This window comes from Hypanus sabinus, chromosome 3 (assembly GCF_030144855.1).
Source record: "Hypanus sabinus isolate sHypSab1 chromosome 3, sHypSab1.hap1, whole genome shotgun sequence".
Lineage (NCBI taxonomy): Eukaryota > Metazoa > Chordata > Chondrichthyes > Myliobatiformes > Dasyatidae > Hypanus > Hypanus sabinus.
This window is the reverse complement of record NC_082708.1, coordinates 47,622,958-47,643,834: the sequence shown is the minus strand read 5'-3', so window position 1 is coordinate 47,643,834 and position 20,877 is coordinate 47,622,958. Positions and strand designations below refer to the sequence as shown.

The 20,877-nt window shown below is 40.9% G+C and overlaps 1 protein-coding gene across 7 annotated transcripts in view; it reads right to left on the bottom strand.

Annotated features, from left to right (window-relative positions):
- LOC132391285 (rho GTPase-activating protein 20-like) overlaps positions 1–20,877 on the bottom strand; it is a 406,086-nt gene that overhangs the window by 332,176 nt on the left and 53,033 nt on the right. For all 7 annotated transcript variants that reach the window (XM_059964247.1, XM_059964246.1, XM_059964248.1 and 4 more), the window contains 2 exons: positions 12,692–12,758; positions 681–869 (listed from right to left, as the gene is read on the bottom strand). In XM_059964247.1, coding sequence (XP_059820230.1) covers positions 681–869; positions 12,692–12,758 — 256 coding nt within the window. The remainder of the gene's footprint in view (positions 1–680; positions 870–12,691; positions 12,759–20,877) is intronic.

Below are 20,877 nucleotides of genomic sequence, written 5' to 3'. Positions count from 1 at the left end.
TCGTTGGGTATAAGCTTTCATTGGAGGATCGTTGGTATCTGAATGATGCAGGGATAATGATTTGAGCAGTATCAGGAAAGTAGGGTGTGGAAAATGAAGATGCATGCTCTTACCTTGACTACTTATGTAAGATCATTGATTTTCTTGTACTGGAGCTTGGGATTGATCTCAGGATCTGCCTGTTCCCATTGCCATGATGATACCCTGGCCCACTCCAAATTCAGATTTTGTTGTCCTCTTTCAACTCCTTCTCCAGGGCCTCCAGAACAAGATCCAAAGGCTTTGGAGAACACACACTCCAATGGACCCAGGAGCTTTGACTAAAGAACCGATTCAGATCTCAACACCCACCACCACCAAACTTAAATACGTACAAGCTAACTATAACTTAAGCAATGTACTCATTATGTTGAAGCCCTGCTGATGTATGAGCCAATGAATAGAGGACCTAATTTAGGGTGCATAATACTGAGTACATGGAATTAAATACGCACTCGTATTTAACGTGTTAACTGAATTCTACTCATTAACTGCAGAAAACAGAACATTTCTCGAATGCCCCAACCAGCTGTAGGAAATTAACACATTTCTATTAATATCCATTTTGAGCTGTCTTACCACCCAATACAAATAATAAACAAGTAACCACATATTGATTTGTTTAACGACCAAGTACTAACCAGCCATGTGCTGGCATGACACCAGGTGACTTGGCTTTAAGATGAATTGGCACTGCATCTCCGCAGGCAGCTGTTCAAAAATGAAAGGCCCCTGGAAATCTGGAGGGTAGATTGAGTCCTTGGACCCTTGCGTCTGTCCAGCTGCACCTTGAATGTGACTCATTTTAATGCTGAAAGGATATTCATGCCCTGTTGGGAAATAAATGCACAAGTAACCATCAATTCCATTCTATATCCATCTTCAGACTTTTAATTCCAGTTATATTTTGTGTATGATGACAGTGTGTGAAATTGTTTGAAGTGTCAGTGCCACGTAATATCTCATTTTTCAAACTACAACACTGTTGTACTTTGCCTATCTTAGAATTAAGATAGAATTAGGAAGTGACGTTCTTAAGGAAAACAATATGTTAAATTGAAGTTGGAAATATCAGTTCTTATCACTTGAACAATATCAGTACAATGGTCAGAAAATTGGTATAACCTCATAGTATTTTGATACTTATTGTTCTACAAATAAAATCCATCAACAAGTTCAGATTTTGTTTAAGATTGCTTTCTCTGAAACGTTAATATTTAACTGCTAGAGATGTCTTAATAAGTAAATTAACTAGCTGCTTCCCAGCAGCATCAGGCGTGAACTCATAGGAGAGGCCAAGTTGACCCAAAGCAATGTCTGTTGAGAGATTTACTAAGAATCATCTAGTGGTACCACTTCAGATTTAAGATTGTTTAATGTCATTTCCAGTACACAAGTACAAAGGAGAATAAAATAATTGTTACTCCAGATCCAATGCAGCACAAAAAAAATCACTACAAGAACACAACAAAAAAATACAATATAAATATATAAGGTAATTTATATGCATAGATTGGTTAAAATGATGCTAGGCACAGGAATCCCTGTGCATAAGGTGACTGACAGAAAATGATAATGTAGTGGTGCTGGGTGGTGCGGAGGAGTGGGTTAGTGGGTGGAGGTGTTGATCAGCTTTACTGCTCAGGGAAAGTAACTGTTTTTGAGTCTGGTGGTCCTGGCGTGGATGCTATATATCCTTCTCCCTGATGGGAGTGAGCAGTGTGGATTCAAAGTTCAAAGTAAATTTATTATCAAAGTATATGTATGTCACCACTTAAAACCCTAAGATTCATTTTCTTGCAGGCATTTGCAGTACATACACAAAGAAAGATAAAATAATGATAATAAATAAACAATAAATTTTGAGAACATGAGATGAAGAATCCTTGAAAGTGAGTCCATAGGTTGTGGGAACAGTTAAGAGTTGGGGTGAATGAAGTTAAGTGAAGTTATCCCCAGTAGTTCAAAAGCCTGATGGCTGAGGTGTAACAACTGTGCCTGAACCTGATAGTGTAGGTCCTAAGGCTCTTATACATCCTTCCTGATGTCAGCAGTGAGAAGAGAACACGACCTAGATGGTGGGGGTCCCTGATGATGGAAGCTGCTTTCATACGATAATGCTCCATGTAGATGTGCTCAATAGTGGGGAGGGTTTTACGTGTGATGGACTGGCTGTTTCCATTGTTTTTTGTAGGCTTTTCCATTTACCGGCATTTGTATTTCCATACCAGGCTATGATGCAACCAGTCAATATACTCTCCACTGCACATCTATAAAAGTTTGTCAAAGTTTTAGATGACATGTCAGGTCCTCGCAAACTTCTAAGAAAGTAGAGGTGCTGCCATGCTTTCTTTGTACTGGCACCTGTGCTGGACCCAGGACAGAACGTCTGAAATGATAGCATTGAGGAATTTAAAGTTGCTGATCCTCTCCACCTCTGATCCTTCAATGAAGACTGGCTTATTGACCTCCAGTTTCCTCTTCCTATAGTCAATAATCAAAGATTCAAAATACATCTATTATCGAAGCATGTGTACAGAATACAACTCTGAGATTCATCCTCCCATGGGCAGCCAGGAAACAAAGAAACACCAAGGAACCCAGTTAAGAAAACATCCAATACCTAATGTGGAAAAAACAACTAAATGTGTGAAAAATGAACAAATTGTGCCAATGGCAAAAAATGTGCCAACAGCTAAAGATGAGCAAACAACACAGGTTACCAAACATCAAACACAGTTCAGTAGTATTCAGTGTAGTTCAGTTCAGTGCTGCACTGCTAGCCCGCTACAGGCTGCAGAGCCTTTCTATGCCGAAGCACCCCAGTACACATCGATCAAACAGAAAAAATAAGAGTAACCAGAAACCATGCAACATGAACCTCACAGTTCTCCAAAACTAGTCCACAGCTTCGCCAATCAATCTTTGCAATGTGGATCCCAAGTCTCATGCACTTTCCTCCAACACAGCTAGTGAGAGGGAGAGGAAGATCAGTCAAACATGGGCAAATGGCGCCGAACACCCGCCTGTCTTCTGCTCTCATCCTCGTCGACTTCAACCTTGCTCAACACTTCAATCAGAGAGAAGCAATGGAGTTGATCATGAGTACGCAACCCGTCTCCAGGTTTTCAGGCCTCCAGGCCAAACACTTCACTCCAAGCCTCACCAAACCCTACTGGAGACAGCAAAGTGCAGATTACACAATCAGCCCAAAAACGCATCAACGCGGTGTAAATCACTGGCTCCAATTGCATGCAGCTTAGAAGCAGAATCCCATTTGAAAGCAGAGGAAAGCGAACTGTCTGAAGGACGTCATTGTTGGTCACTGGCACCATCTTGATCAACTCCTTTGTCTTGCTGACCTTGAGTGAGAGGTTGTTTTTGTGGCTTTTCTCAGTCACATTTTCAGTCTCTCTTCTCAGGCAAGAGTTGATATGTTTCATCTCTAAACTCTCAAAGCATTTCACCACAGTGGATGTAAGTCATTGAGGCAGGCTGCCATTTTCTTCTCAGGCACTAGTATAATTGATGCCCAGCAGTGTCTGTACTTCCTGTGAAGGTGGGAAGGTCCACCCCCACCCCTTCATCCTCACCACATTCTACAGAGGATGTATCAAGAGCAGCCTGAGCAGCTGCATCACTGCCTGGTTTGGGAATTGCACGTACCCCTCATACAAACTCTTCTCCCTCCTGCCATCTAGCAAAAGGTACCAAAGCATTTGGGCTCACATGACCAGTTTCTTCCCGCAGGCCTCAATACTCAGAGTCTAGACTGACATCTACATCATTTATTATTATATTGTAATTTGCCCTCTACTGTGCTTATTGTCTTATTTATTAATTATTGTACTGCACTGCACTGTTTTGTGCACTTTATGTAGTCCTGTGCAGGTCTGTAGTCTAGTGCAATTTTATGTTGTTTTGTGTAGTCTAGCGTAGCCTTGAGTTATCTCACATAGTCTAACGTAGTTTTGTGTTGTTTCATGTAGCACCAGGGTCCTGGAGGAACATTGTTTCGTTTTTACTGTACCAGTAGTTTGTGGTCAAAATGACAATAAACTTGACTTGACTTGAAGCAGTTAGGTACCTCAGACTGACAAAACAAGATGTTAAAGATATCAGTGAACACTCCAGCCAGTTAATCAGCTCAGGTCTTCATTACTTGGCCAGGTACCCAGTCAGGACCAGATGCTTTCCATGGGTTCACCTTCCTGAAGGGTGCTCTCATATCAGCCTTAGAGACTGAAATCACAGAGTAAGTGGGATCCTTCATGTTGTTACTGGCCCTTTACTGATACCTCTCTGTAATAAATGTCCTTGATGTTGGGTAGGCTGGTACCAGTGCTGCTTTGAGCAGTTTTGACTACCTGTTGTAGAGCCTTCCTGTCTGCCACCATGCAGTTTCATACCATTTGAAGCATGTGACAATGCAGCATGTTAGGAACTCTTTACTGCACATCTGTAAAAGAACATGAGTACATAGTCCAACTCTCTTCAGCCTCCTTAGAAAGTAGAGGGGTTGGTCAGCTTTCCTGATTGTGTAGAATGTGTTCTGGGACCATGACAGGTTGCGTAAGATGTGCAATCCCAGGAGTTTGGGACTGCTCACAGTTTCCACTGCTGTGCCACCAATTTAAAGAGGGATGTGAGTGGTGTGAGTTCCCCTGAAGTCTATAACCATCTCCTTTGTTTTGTTGGCAGTGAGGAAGCGGTTATTTGTCTGGCAGCAAGCCTTGGGCTTCTCTATCTCCTCTCTGTAGACCATCTCATCATTATTGGCAATGAGACGCACCACTGTTGTGTCATCAGCAAATTTAAGACTGTTAATGCTTAGGTGTTTAGCCATGCAGTCAGGTGTGAGCAGAATACAAAGCAATGGGCTCAGCACACAGTCCAGGGGAGGGGGCACCCATGTTGAGCATGATGAGGAGGGAGGAGTGGCTGTGAAGCCTGACTACCTGGAGTTTGCTGGTTAGGAAGTCCAACGCCCAGTTGCACAGTGCTGTATTTAGACCGACAAGTAAGATTTTGTTCACCAAGGTCTGTGGGACAATAGTGTTGAATGTTGAACTGAAATTCAGAAACAGCATTTTGACATAAGTGTCCTTGATTTCTAGGTTTGTCAGGGCCAGGTGCATGACAGATGTTCTGGCATCTGGCGTAGAGCGGTTCTGTTGTTAGGCATATTGGTGGGTGTGCAATGTGGCAAGAAAAGAGTTTTTGATCAGTACCATTACCAGCTATTCAAAGCACTTCATGATGACTGGCATTGGTGCCACCGGACGGTAGTCTGAAGGTGTAGAGTTCTTTGGCACATGGCTGATTTGAAACATGTGGAGACAGCAGCTTGGATGAGTGAAGCATTGAAGATGTCCGTGAAGACATCGATGAGCTGGTGTGCACACTTCCTGAGTAATTGGCCTGGGATGTTGTCTAGCCCGGCTGCTGTTACGGACAGTGTCTTGAATCAAGTAACTATAACAACAGAAACATTGAAGAAGAATTGAGCTACTGCTGTCAGAACCACTTCCTGCAGTTTCAGAGTCAACTCTTACAACCACCACGGAGGAGGCTGCAAATCCTGAGGTTGTTTCCACAGTCACAAGTCTCACCTGCCAAGCACAGTGATTTCCCCTTGTCAGGAAAAATATTATCCTACAGGAGTAAGAAATCCTCTACAGTACATAAAAGCATGCAGACATGGTCAAGAGGTTCAGTTGTTCAAAACAAACATCAAGATGGAGAGGAAATGTGTTCTAAGTGACTTTGACAGTGGAATGATTGTTGGTGCCAGATGGGGTGGTTTGAGTATCTCAGAAGATGTGCATCTTCCCAGATTTTGATACACAACAGTGTTCTGTGTTTACAGAGAATTGTGCAAAAGAAAAAAAAGGACATTCAATGAGTAAAAACACCTTGTTAATGAGAAAGGTCAGAGGTAAATGGTTCAAGCAGTCAGAAAGGAACTCAAATTACCTGGTGTGCAGAAGAGCAGCTCAGAATACACAACACATCGAATCTTGAAGTGGATGGGTTACAGCAGCAGAAGACCACAAACATACACTCAGTAGCCACTTTACTAGGTATAGGGGTGATGCGCCATCAATAACTCTCAGAGATGTGAGGCGAGAGATAGGCTTTTATTAGCTGGAAGAGAGAGCACTATCAGCAGCAAGAGACCATCACACAACATCCTGGAGACTGAGGGAGGAGCAGTGCCTCCAATCGCCTTTATACAGGGGTCTGTGGGAGGAGCCACAGGAGCAGTCAGTGGGGGGGGGGGCATGTCCAGACAGGTATATGTGGTTCACCACAAGGGGGTACCTAATAAAGTGACCACTGAGTGTATAACGATATCACTCAAGGAAATCAGACTCAACAACAGTCAGAAACTTTCCTGCTATATATTTTATTAAGCTTCATTTAGAGAACAAAATCCATAAGACCATAAGACATAGGAGGAGAATTAGGCTATTCAGCCCATCAAATCTGTTCTGCCATTCCATCATGGCTGATCCCAGATCTCACTCAACCTGATACACCTGCCTTCTTGCCATACCCTTTGATGCCCCGACCAATTGGAAACAATCAACTTCTGCTTTAAATATATCCATGGACTTGGCTTCCACCATAATCTGTGGCAGAACATCCACAGATCCACTACTCTGTAGCTAAAAAAATTCCTCCTTACCTCTGTTCTAAAAGGTCACTCCTCAATTTTGAGCCTGTACCCACTTGTTCTGAATACCTCCAGCATAGGAAACAACCTCTCCACATCCACCTTATTTAGTCCTTTCAACATTCAGTAGGTTTCAATGAGATCCCTCTGCATTCTTCTAAATTCCAGTGAGTACAGGCCCAAAGCTGCCAAACGCTCCTCATATGTTAACCCCTTTATTCACAGAATCATCCTTGTGAACCTCCTCTAGACTCTTTCCAATGACAACACATCCTTTCTGAAATATGGGGCCCAAAACTGTTAACAATACTCCAAGTAATTCTAAATTTTATATTTGATTCATCTTCTGGAATATAATTTTTCTTTTATTGCCTTGGCACTGATTATTAAGTTGAGATTTCCAACAGTCATCTTTTGCTTGATCTTGTATCTATCCAGATATAACTCTTCATTAAGATGCAAAACCTACTCCAAAATTCATGTGACACTTTCCTAATTCTCCTGATTGCAAAAGCTTCTTCAGCAGAACCTTCAGGAACTAATCCCAACCAAATTTGCTAAAACCCTGTCATTATTTCACTTCAAAAAAAACAATGCTGCTGCTTGCTTGTTCTTGCCAACAACTTGAGGACAACCAATACTCTGCTGCCCTAACACACATCAGGGCTCATTCACTCTTGACCTGTGCGCATGCTCATCTGCGTTGGCTCCCACTGAGGGCATTGCTTATTTTAAACATTCTCATCTATGCTTTCAAATTTCTCAATGGTCTTAACCATTCCAATCTCCATACTCTTTTGGGACTCCCTATGCTTGTCCAATTCTATCCTTTAAGCAGTGTCTTCTGCTGTGAAGGTTTCAAGATCTGGAATTCCTTCCTTAAATATTTAACAATTTTAAGGCACTGTGTAAAATCTGCTTCCTTGACCAGGATTTTGGTCCTATTATGTGACTGGGCATGAATGTTTTGTTTGCTAACTCTCCTGTGAAGATTATTGGAACAATTCTACTGTTTTAAAAACGTTTGTAAATACATGCTTCATTTTTGTTGTTGTTTTACTGGGATTCTTTTAGGATATGACTCATTAAGTATGGGGCAAATATGGGTGCTTAGTTTTTCAGAAGGCTGTTGATAAGATGTCACACAGGAGGTATGAGATTACATGAGGGTAATTTATTTGTATGAATTGAGAACTGGTTAACAATCAGGAAGTAAACAGTGGGAATAAAAGCGTCCTCCTCATGTTAGCAGGCTGTAACTAGTCAGTTTTATGCTGATTAGTATTTTCAGCCCAACTGTTCACAATCTAAATCATCAATTAATCAAGAGGACTTGTTTCCACCCATACAGTAGATTAATAGGCCACTGTAAATTGCATCTAGTGCAGTAGAATCTGAGGGGGTGGGAGTTGGTAGGAATGTAAGAAGAATAAAAAAGGATTAGTTTTGGATTTATGTAAATGGACAATTGATGGTCTACACCAGCTTGGTGGGCTATAGGGCCTGCTTCTCTGCTGTTTGACTTTATATCATTGAAAGCTAACATACAGCTGGAACGAGCTATTAAGGAGGTATAATTTTGAACCGAAGTAAATTAATAACTGTTCTGATTGCTGGATTAGGGCCTAATTGACTATCTTATCCAAGTATCTATTTCTCATTCCAAAAGATTTTAATTTGACCTAATTGAGGTTTTCAGATTACGGCTAAACATGAAAGATGGGAACAAGAATAGATCATTAAATTTAATCGATAAGATTGTAGGAGATCTGTGCTCTAACACCATATGCCACCATATCCTTGGCCGCCATGACACCATAGTGGTTATTACAGCTCGGGGCATTCAGGAGTTTGGAGTTCAATTTAGCGCCACCTGTGAGGAGTTTGAACATGCTCCCCATGACTGCATAGGTTTCCTTTAGGTGTTCCAGTTTCCTCCCACAGTCTGTAAATTTTTCTGTGATTAGGCTAGTGTTAACTAGGTGGGCTGCTGATCAGTGCGACTCATTGGGCCAGAAAGGCCTGTTCTATGTTCTATCTCTGAATAAAATAAAATTAAATTAATACCTTGTCGATTAGAACACTTGCATCTTTGAATATAAATTAACAACAGAACTGACATTAATTGTCCTCTGTTCCCAATTTTATGTGTCTTTTGTATACAGAGATATTGCTAACTTCAAATCTGCATTGAAGTTATCTGGCCCTAATTTTGAGACTATGTCACCTAATCCAGATTTCAGTTGAGGTCCATTGGAAATGCAAGAAATTAGCATTATATTAAACTTGATGAGATATTAGGTGACACTTTTAAACCTGTAAGGACCTTTAGTTATTCTTTGGTCCCCCATAACATGTTGGACTTGATTTTAAAGAGGCTACTGGTTCTTTTCCACTGCCAGTTTGGTTTCCATATCAAAAATCAATCTTAGAGAGGAATGGCTATGCCAGCATTAAGTAAATAACATAAACTGGCTGAAAAAAAACTAGCTATGTTTATTAGGAGATTATATGTTGAGAATGTAAATTTGGGATCAACAGAAATCTGAAAGCTTTTGGTAATGAATAGTTCTCTCCTGTCCATTACATCTCCTATGTTGTGTGCAATGCATGTTTGAATACCAACACCCAGAGACCACCTCATCAGGTACACCTGTTTGTTAATGCAAATATCTAATCCGCCAATCATGTGGCAGCAACTCATTGCATAAAAGCATGCAGAAGTGGCGAAGGGGTTCAGTTGTTGTTCAGATCAAACATCAGAATGGGGAAGAAATGTGATCTAGTTGAGTTTGACTGTGGAATGTTTGCTGGTGCCAGTAGCTCAGAAACTGCTGATCCCCTGGGATTTTCATGCACAACAGTCTTTAGAGTTCACGGAGAATGGTGTGAAAAACAAAAAAAAAAATCTGATGAGTTACAGTTCCATGGGTGAAAATGCCTTGTTATTGAGATAAGTCAGAGGGGAATGACCTGACTGTTTCAAGCTGACCAGAAGGTGACAGTAACTCAAATAACCACACATTACAACAGTGGTGTGCAGAAGAGCATCTCTGAATGCAGAACATGTCAAACTTTGAAGTGGAAAGGCTACATCAGCAGAAGACCATGAGCATACACTCAGTGGCCACTTTATTAGGTACAGGAGGTTCCCGCTTCCATAAAATTTAAGATGAGATGCTCACAAAGGCACCAAAACCATCTTTGATGGTAAAAATCCCAATTATTCCTTATAAACTCAGAAGCTGGAATTTTCCTGCCACCTTCTATCTATTCATGTTCTCTCTTACAGTTTGTAGCAATCAACCGATGTTCTGGTTTTCTGTCATTAAATGAGTATTCATATTACAGCTCAAGAGTAACTTCCTAGAGTTTTAACAGAAAGGCCAAGCTGCAGCCTTTTAAGTCCTATAAAAATATACCCACTGAGGATCATCCAAAATGTTTCACTGTTTAAATCACTCCATGTATAATTACAGAAATGAAGGCAATGAGGATTGTTAGAGCCTAATTTTCTCCACCTTGTTCAGGTTCTGTTTTCCTAGATCGCAAACTGTGCTGGCTTCATTTCTCCACATTGCAAGTTTAGGGCCTGCAACAGATATTTAATGAATTCTGTGGGATCATTTTATCCTGTATACAGACCAAATCAATTGCACTGTAGAGATGACTTGCACTGCCCAATATCAGTTTACTCTAAAATGGAACTTCGGGCTGTGATGAACTACATATACCTGTCTGTACACGCCCCCCCCCCCCCCCCCCACCGCTGACTGGCTTCTCCCACACACCTCAGTATAAAGCCGATTGGGGCCTGCGCCCTGCTCTCAGTCTCCAGGATGTAGCATGGTGGTCAATTGCTGCTTGTTTTTTCTTCCAGTCAATAAACGCCGATATCTTGCCTCACGGCCAGGAGAGTTATTGATGGTGTATCATGGGCATATAATGATATCTATCATTTCCTATATAAACTGAATGCCCAAACTTTCTTATGTGTCTAATGCTCCTATAATTAGTTCTACAACAACACAGAACATCAAAAACACACTATTATATCTTGAGTATTCACTTTTTTCTTTTATTTTCATTCAAATCAATCACAGATTTTAAACCTCACTTTCAACCAAATCCCTCCCTAATGATATTAGCATTGACTGAACTAAATATAACCTTTTCTTTTATATTAATTCTGACCCCAAGCAGATGGAATCTCATTAGATGTTAGGTATTAATTCAATTCTTTAGCAAAACATTACACTAATACATCCCCCTCTTCCCAAACACACAAGCATCCAAATTCAGGACCACCTTTCCCCATTCCTAGCACTAGTATACATCCAGATCAGTGGAAACATTGTCAAGAGCCCTGAAACATAACAAAGGGACAACAATGCAGAAATTTCTAATACTCTGGTATAATTGAAAAATACATCTCTCACAGAAGGTATTTGATCACCTTGATCTAGTAATATTAGTTTATCAAGGTTAGTTATTGAATGAAAGTAAAATACAATTAACATTCAACAGTATAATTCACATGTTCTGCTTTCAAATAATACAAGCAGATTCATGATTTGACACGAGAATTTTATCCAGTAACAATACCCTTTCTTTTCAAATGTCTTTTGTTACAATTAATGTGTTTGTTTTCTCTTCTTTTAATAAGTACCTTAAAAAATCTGCTTCACTCTAACAAAAATCTGCAGAATGGGCAGATAATCTGGTTCTCAAGGTTGTAATTACGTTACCCAAAGTCTTTAGCCTTAACCTTTTGTTTTCCAAGCTTCTGCAAAATAAGGGGTTTTTTTTCATTATGAGGCACATGGTTTTGTACATTTTAAATTGAATGTTGTCGTGAAACCATAAACCTCACTGGACAAGGGAATGGTTTTGTCAGGTTCTAAAAGAATAATGAATAAAATTGGAAAGGTAGAAGTTATCTTATGCATCAGAAGAACTTTGCAATGGAGGAGAATTGTCCAGCAAGGAACTAATATACAATAGAGGAGTATAAACTGTGATTGGGATATTAGAAAGCAAGTCTGGGGAAACAAGCACATACACTGTAGATTTACTTGTTAAGCTACCACATTAAAAGCATAGCAAGGCCAAGAGAAGACTGACTTCCAATATCCAAATGTAAAGACTCATACAGAAAACGTATCATATCCCCTCTTAAACCACAGACAGTAGAAAAAAATGCTTCAGTAAGGTCTAGAAAGGTTTAACCCCTAATTTATGCTGAATTGGTTGATTCAGTCAGAGTGTACTAGGATACAAAAGTGAGAAAAAAAAACATCCAGTTGTCAACTTTGTTGTTCCTTTTGGAAAGTAATGTACTGTATGTTGATGTTGGGTGAAATCGAGTTTAGATTTCAACTACAATGTCTTTGAGTCAATAAGCCTGCTGACACTTCAAGACGCATAGACTGGCTTCTTAGCCAAGATAAGCTTTGTCACATTTTTATATAGATCAGCACTGGTGAGGGGAGACAACTGAAGAGAAAATGTACATTTGATGGTTATATTTTGGTCATCTCTATTTTTTTCATCCACAAAATCAAAGGTATCATTAGGACCAACAGGAATGTACTGCATGTATTCCATAGTGTGGAGAGAACAGGTTTACTCTAAATAATATTATATAGTATTCTTTTTATAATAGAAACATTCCCTCTCAATAGAAATTCCCCACTAAGGCCAAACTTTCTTACATAACATGACCCAGATTGTTTCAATCTCACCATATATATTACGTTCCTATTGTAACAAAGTTAAAAAAGATACACTAGTAATAGTAGATAAATACTACTCAGAAGTCATCAAAAGGTCTCTGAGGCCCACTAAATTAGAATGTACTCATTATTTCATATACACTTTTCTGAACTGTCCCAAAATTATATTAACAACACAATTACTAAAACTATAAAGGGCGTATTATGACTGAAATACATTACCACCTCCGAAGCTTACCAATGAGAGGATAGGGAGTGTCTTCCTTGCCAGAGGTGACCCAAAGTTGATAGTCTTTAGAACTGCCCTATAAGGAAAGTAGAAGTTCTCATGTAATTATTCTGAGAATGCTATTCAGGATAAAGCTACTTAGCAAGAATAGAAGAAGGGGCAGCATTTCCATCCATAAACAAATGTCACAACGCAGTGCATTGCAATAAAAAAACTGAAAAGGAAAAAGTAGATCCTGTACACAGTGGGGATAATTTTCACTTTAACCATCTACCCACTAAATAACCATATAACCATATAACAATCACAGTACGGAAACAGGCCATCTCGGCCCTCCTAGTCCGTGCCGAACTCTTAATCTCACCTAGTCTCACCTACCCGCACTCAGCCCATAACCCTCCACTCCTTTCCTGTCCATATACCTATCCAATTTTACCTTAAATGACACAACTGAACTGGCCTCTACTACTTCTACAGGAAGCTCATTCCACACAGCAATCACTCTCTGAGTAAAGAAATACTCCCTCGTGTTTCCCTAAACTTCTGCCCCCTAACTCTCAAATCATGTCCTCTCGTTTGAATCTCCCCTACTCTCAATGGAAACAGCCTATTCACGTCAACTCTATCTATCCCTCTCAAAATTTTAGATACCTCAATCAAATCCCCCCTCAACCTTCTGCACTCCAATGAATAGAGACCTAACTTGTTCAACCTTTCTCTGTAACTTAAGTGCTGAAACCCAGGTAACATCCTAGTAAATCGTCTCTGCACTCTCTCTAATTTATTGATATCTTTCCTATAATTCGGTGACCAGAACTGCACACAATATTCTAAATTTGGCCTTACCAATGCCTTGTACAATTTTAACATTACATCCCAACTTCTGTACTCAATGCTTTGATTTATAAAGGCCAGCGTTCCAAAAGCCCTCTTCACCACCCTATCTACATGAGACTCCACCTTCAGGGAACTATGCACTGTTATTCCTAGATCTCTCTGTTCCTCTGCATTCCTCAATGCCCTACCATTTACCCTGTATGTTCTATTTGGATTATTCCTGCCAAAATGTAGAACCTCACACTTCTCAGCATTAAACTCCATCTGCCAATGTTCAGCCCATTCTTCTAACTGGCATAAATCTCCCTGCAAGCTTTGAAAACCCACCTCATTATCCACAACACCTCCTACCTTAGTATCATCTGCATACTTACTAATCCAATTTACCACCCCATCATCCAGATCATTTATGTATATTACAAACAACATTGGGCCCAAAACAGATCCCTGAGGCACCCCGCTAGTCACCGGCCTCCATCCCGATAAACAATTATCCACCACTACTCTCTGGCATCTCCCATCTAGCCACTGTTGAATCCATTTTATTACTCCAGCATTAATACCTAACGACTGAACCTTCTTAACTAACCTTCCATGTGGAACTTTGTCAAAGGCTTTGCTGAAGTCCATATAGACTACATCCACTGCCTTACCCTCGTCAACATTCCTCGTAACTTCTTCAAAAAATTCAATAAGGTTTGTCAAACATGACCTTCCACGCACAAATCCATGCTGGCTACTCCTAATCAGATCCTGTCTATCCAGATAATTATTAATACTATCTCTAAGAATACTTTCCATTAATTTACCCACCACTGATGTCAAACTGACAGGTCTATAATTGCTAGGCTTACTTCTAGAACCCTTTTTAAACAATGGAACCACATGAGCAATAAGCCAATCCTCCGGCACAATCCCCGTTTCTAATGACATCTTAAAGATCTCCGTCAGAGCTCCTGCTATCTCTACACAAACTTCCCTCAAGGTCCTGGGGAATATCCTGTCAGGACCCAGAGATTTATCCACTTTTAAAATGTTTTTAAAGCGCCAGTACTTCCGCCTCTTTAATTGTCATAGGTTCCATAACTTCCTTACTTGTTTCCCACACACACAATTCAATATCCTTCTCCTTAGTGAATACCAAAGAGAAGAAATCGTTCAAAATCTCTCCCATCTCCTTCGGCTCCACACATAGCTGACCACTCTGATTCTCTAAGGGGCCAATTTTATCCCTCACTATCCTCTTGCTTTTAATATAACTGTAGAAACCTTATGGATTTACTTTCACCTTATTTGCCAAACCAACCTCGTATCTTCTTTTAGCTTTTCTAATCTCTTTCTTAAGATTCCTTTTACATTCTTTATATTCCTCGAGCAATTCCTTTACTCCATGCTGCCTATATCTATTGTAGACATCCCTCTTTTTCCGAACTAAATTTCTAGTATCCCTTGAAAACCATGGTGCTTTCAAATCTTTAACCTTACCTTTCAACCGAACAGGAACATAAAGATTCTGTACCCTCATAATTTCACCCTCAAATGACCTCCATTTCTCTATTACATCCTTCCCATAAAACAACTTGACCCAATCCACTCTCTCTAAATCCCTTCGCATCTCCTCAAAGTTAGCCTTTCTCCTATCAAAAATCTCAACTCTAGGTCCTGTCCTGTCCTTCTCCATAATTATATTGAAGCTAATGCTATTGTGATCACTGGACCCAAAGTGCTCCCCAACACATACATCTGTCAGCTGACCTATCGCATTCCCTAACAGGAGATCCAACAATTCCCCATCTTTAGTCGGTACTTCTATGTATTATTGCAAAAAACTATCCTGCACACATTTCACAAGCTCTAAACCGGGGGTCGGCAACCCGCGGCTCCGGAGCCACATGCGGCTCTTTCACCTCTGTGCTGCAGCTCCCTGTGGCTTTGGGAAATAATTGGTCAGTATTTAATTAAAATGTATTTTATGTTAGTTTGTTAGCTTTTGAAATGTAATTCTAAATTTGAAGATTATGGTGATCTTGTACAATCTAAATAAGACTTTGTGTCGACCCATTTCCTGGCACATTGGAACCGGCTCACAATTAGCCAGCATTCAGGCTAAGGGAGATAGCCTACGGGGGTTTGTGAGTACTTGTCTTTTGCAGCATCCGCGCCCATGGGGGCTGGGTTGAGGGAGGCTTAAAAGCAAGGCTGTTTAGTTCGAATAAAGTTATTCGACTGCAGTTTACTGACTGCATGAGCACACCGCTACAACGTGTTTTTATCGCTATTAATATACGTCACCACTGCCAATACCTGACAACCGTCAGTGCGCGATTTCTTTAATTTTTCGATCAAGGTAAGCCAACTATGGAGAATTCTAAAATAAGAAAAGTGACTGAAGAAAACAGAACGTTTAATGATACGTGGACAGATTCATTTGCTTTCACTGTTGACGAGACTGGTTTACCGGTATGCTTAATATGCAATGAGAAACTAGCAAACAACAAAAAGTCAAATGTCGCAAGGCATTTCCAGAATAAACACGCAGCCTTTGCTCAAAAATATCCAGATGGAGATGAGAGAAAAAAAGCCGTTTCGGAACTGATGCGGAAGGTTGATCTGAGCAAAAATCATTTCCAGAAATGGATGAAGTCTGGAAAATCAACGACATATGCTAGTTATATTGCTGCTCAGGAAATAGTCAGGCACAGGAAGCAGTTTACAGATGGTGAATATATAAAAGAATCTTTCATTAAGATTTCAGAACATCTATTCACGGACTTTAAAAACAAGAGTGAAATTGTGCAGAAAATCAGGGATATGCCCCTCTCTGCAAAGACTGTCAAAGACAGAACCATAAAAATGGCAGAAGACATCACAAGACAGCAAATTAAAGACATCAATTCAGCTGTGGCCTACTCGATTGCCTGTGACGAGTCTAAAGACAAAGGTGATATTGAACAAATGGCGCTGTTCTGCCGGTATGTAAACTCTGCCGGGCCACAGGAAGAACTGATTGAGTTGATACCTCTAAAAGACCAAACACGGGGGGGAGGACATCTGTGAGGCTGTCTTGAATTGTTTAAGAGCCAAAGGAATAAAGACCACCCATCTGGTGTCAGTAGCTACTGATGGGGCACCGAATATGACGGGAACGCACAAGGGATTTGTGGCTTTCCTGCAGAAGTCGCTGGACAGAAAGCTGCTGACTTTTCACTGCATCTTCCACCAAGAGGCACTGTGCGCTCAAACATTTCCTCTGGAATGCGCAGAAGTAATGGATGTTGTCATTCAGATTGTCAATAAAATAATGGCAAAAAGTTTAAATCACCGTCAATTCCGTTTGTTACTGGACGAGCTGGAAAGCGCATATTCTGATCTGCTGCACAACGAAGTCCGGTGGCTGTCCAAAGGGGAGGTGCTGAAACGCTTTGTCGCGTGTCTGGAAGAAGTGAAAACTTTCCTGGGCAGCAAAGGGCTCACCTTTCCTGAGCTGGAACAGCCAGAGTGGCTGGAAAAGCTACACTTCATGGTAGACATGACAGCGCACCTGAACACGCTGAACACAGCTCTTCAGGGGAAAGGACGTACAGCCCTACACATGTTGGAGGATGTTTTGGCATTCGAGCGCAAGTTGACAGTGCTTGTCAGAGATTTACAGAAAGGCACTTTGTCTCACTTCCCCAATTTGAGAGAGTTCAAACAAGGTCACGACATGATAATTTCGGAGTATTTACATTCTGCAATCATCGCAATGCAAACATTGATTGGGAAACGCTTCTGTGAGTTCAGAGAGGAAAAAAACACATTATCCTTCCCGGTCACTCCCTTAAGCATCGATCCTTCCCTACTGAATACGACTGCATTGGCAGGTGTGAGTAAACCTGATCTTGAGATGGAACTGGCCGACATAGCCGACAAAGACATATGGGTGTCCAAGCTTAGACGCTTAACAGCAGACCTTGAAGATGTTGCCCGTCAGAAGGCCGTTCTTGCTCAGAATCACAAATGGAGTGATATTGAAAACCTCCCAAAACCGGACAAACGTGTTCAAAACATGGAATGCTATGCCCGACATTTATGTAAACATTAAAAAGTATGCGCTTGGAGTCCTGTCAATCTTTGGATCCACATATGTATGTGAGCAGGTGTTCTCCAACATGAACTTTATTAAAAACAAACATCGCGCACGCCTCACAGATGACAGCTTGCGATCCTGTGTAAAGATGAAGGTGACGTCATACAGCCCTGATGTGCAGACGCTGTGCGCTGAGGTCCAGGAGCAGAAATCCCATTAACCAAGTATGATAAATATTTTAATTGCCTATTATTTTACTTATATTCATATTTTTTCATTGTTCAGTGAAATAGTCCTTTTATTTTTCAGGCTGACAGCTGGCTGACGTTATTTTTGGTTTGCTGCTGGCGGAAAATTTAAGTTTGGCGTTTTTCATAAATACAAGAAGGACTCAAATAGACATTGAGTATTTTACTTAAAAGTAACCTTCAACCCAAAGTCTTTTTTTCGGAGTTCAAAATGTTTTTGTTGCATGCAGAAATGTAATTTTGTTTTCTCTGCAGGAGTTCATCAATTTCATAAATGCAACACATTATAGTTTGTTTATACATAGCATAAAGGCAAAAAAAACCGTTGTATGCAGTGTTATTCCATTTCAAATGTCAAACGGGTTTTGTGGCTCCCAGTGTTTTCTTTTCTTTGGGAAACGGGTCCAAGTGGCTCTTTCAGTGGTAAAGGTTGCTGACCCCTGCTCTAAACCATCCAGCCCTTTTACAGAATGAGCTTCCCAGTCTACGTGTGGAAAATTAAAATCTCCCACAATCACCACCTTGTGTTTACTACAAATATCTGCTATCTCCTTACACATTTGCTCTTCTAACTCACGCTCCCCATTAGGTGGCCTATAATACACTCCTATCAGTGTTACTACACCTTTCCCATTCCTCAATTCCACCCAAATAGCCTCCCTAGAGGAGCTCTCTAATCTATCCTTCCAAAGCACCACCATAAGATTTTCTCGGACAAGCAATGCAACACCTCCTCCTCTGGCCCCTCCTACTCTATCACACCTGAAGCAACTAAATCCAGGAATATTTAGTTGCCAATCACACCCTTCTTGCAACCATGTTTCACTAATAGCTACAACATCATAATTCCAGGTATCAATCCACGCTTTAAGCTCATCCACCTTTCTTACAATGCTCCTAGCATTAAGATACTCTCCACCTCCTCCTCTCTTTTCATCCATAACAATGCATTCAAATTTATTATCCTTTTCTTTCTTCTCCGCTACATCTTCGGGCTGAGCGCATCCCTTCTCCATCACCTGCCTTTCCTCCCTCACACACTGTCTCTTTACTTGCTCTACTGGTGAACTAACCTCCTCTCCCATAGTTTCCTCAAATTGATTCCCGCTCCCCCATCTTACTAGTTTAAAGTCTGCCCTGTAGCCCTAGCAAACCTCCCCGCTAGGTTATTGGTCCCCCCCAGGATTCAAGTGTAACACGTCCTTCTTGAACAGGTCACGCCTGCCCCAGAAGAAGTCCCAATGATCCAGAAACTTGAATCCCTGCCCCCTGCACCAATCCCACAGCCACACATTCATCCTCCACCTAATTCCATTTCTACTCTCACTGTCGTGTGGCACAGGCAGTAATCCCAACATTACTACCTTTGCGGTCCTTCTTCTTAACTGCCTTCCTAACTCCCTATACTCACATTTCAGGACCTCTTCCCCTTTCCTACCTATGTCATTGGTACCTACATCTACCACGACCTCTGGCTCCTCACCCTCCCACTTCAGGATATCTTGGACACGATCAGAAACATCCCGAACCCTGGCACCAGGGAGGCAAATTACCATCCGGGACTCCCGATCACCTCCACAGAACCACCTGTCTGAACCCCTGACCATCGAGTCCCCTATTACTATGGTCCTCTTTCTTCTATGCCTACCCTTCTGAGCTACAGGGCCGTCCTCTGTGCCGGAGGCCAGGCCACTGTCACTTCCACCAGGTAGGCTGTCCCCCCCAACAGTACTCAAACATGAGTACTTTTTGTCAAGGGGTACAGCCGCTGGGGTACTCTCTAGTACCTGCCTCTTCCCCTTCCTGACCGTGACCCACCTATCTGCCTCCCGTGGCCCTGGAGTGACCACCTGCCTGTAACTCCTCTCAATCACCTCCTCACTCTCCCTAACCCTCCTGATTTTCATTTCAACTGTAGTTAATTAAAATTAATGTTGAGCAAGATTAAATAGCAAATCTGTGTTATACTACTATCCAAAGTCATGGTTATACCTATGCAAACATGAGGAAATCTGCAGATGCTGGAAATTCAAGCAACACACACAAATTGGTGGTGGAACACAACAGGCCAGGCAGCATCTATAGGGAGAAGCACTGCGACAGTTCTTCTCCCTATAGATGCTGCCTGGCCTATTGTGTTCCACCAGCATTTTGTGTGTCTTGTTATACCTATGCCTCGCTTTTTTGACTTAATAGAAAATCTTTCTTTAAAAAGTTTCAGGAACCCTGTGAAAGTTGTTATCAGCACAGTCTCTATATCAGCACAGTTTCATGCACTGATTGAAAAATCTGGAGCTGGAGTCCCTAAGGTTAAGTTAAACGTTTATTGGCAACTCCTAAGACACAATTCGTACCAAACTGTATCAGTCTCTGCCGTTCCTTTGGTTTATCAGATGCATGGAGAGGGGGGTATTGCTACATGGGCAACAGTTTGCTCTCCGTGTCATACTGCCCAGACTGATATAACACATAGTGAACTGGGGCGCAATATCCACGGAGGCCTTCGTCTGAGACAGACTGTGGATTGAATAGCTTAGTTTTATTTCACTTTGTACCTATAGTCAGTGTACCTATACTGCAGAAATTAGAAGACCTTTAAATAAGAAATAGTAGCCCATGTTCATCATTGTGGCTTTATCAAGCTAAAATTAACAATCAGCTAAACATACCACTCAGAACTCCCATGGCCTTAATAATAATATATCCAACAATGAAACTTGCATGGTAATTTTGCATAAATTTATAAGTGAAATCTTTCTTCATGTAAAGCTATTTGATCATTTAAAAATCCCTGAAAATAAAAATACATTTTGATTTATTACTCATGTCTAATGAAGATTTTGAAGTTTATAAATGCAAATTAAAGAACTGTCAAACTGATCCATTTGATTGATTTAAAATAATGGAACCCTGATGTGGTTTTAGAAAACCTCTTTAGAAAGCTCCAAAATAGCAAAGTAACTATAAATAGCGTGAACAATTAATTAGGCTATAGAGTAGCAAGTCTAAGCTAAATCTGGATATGATTGGTTGTCATCTTA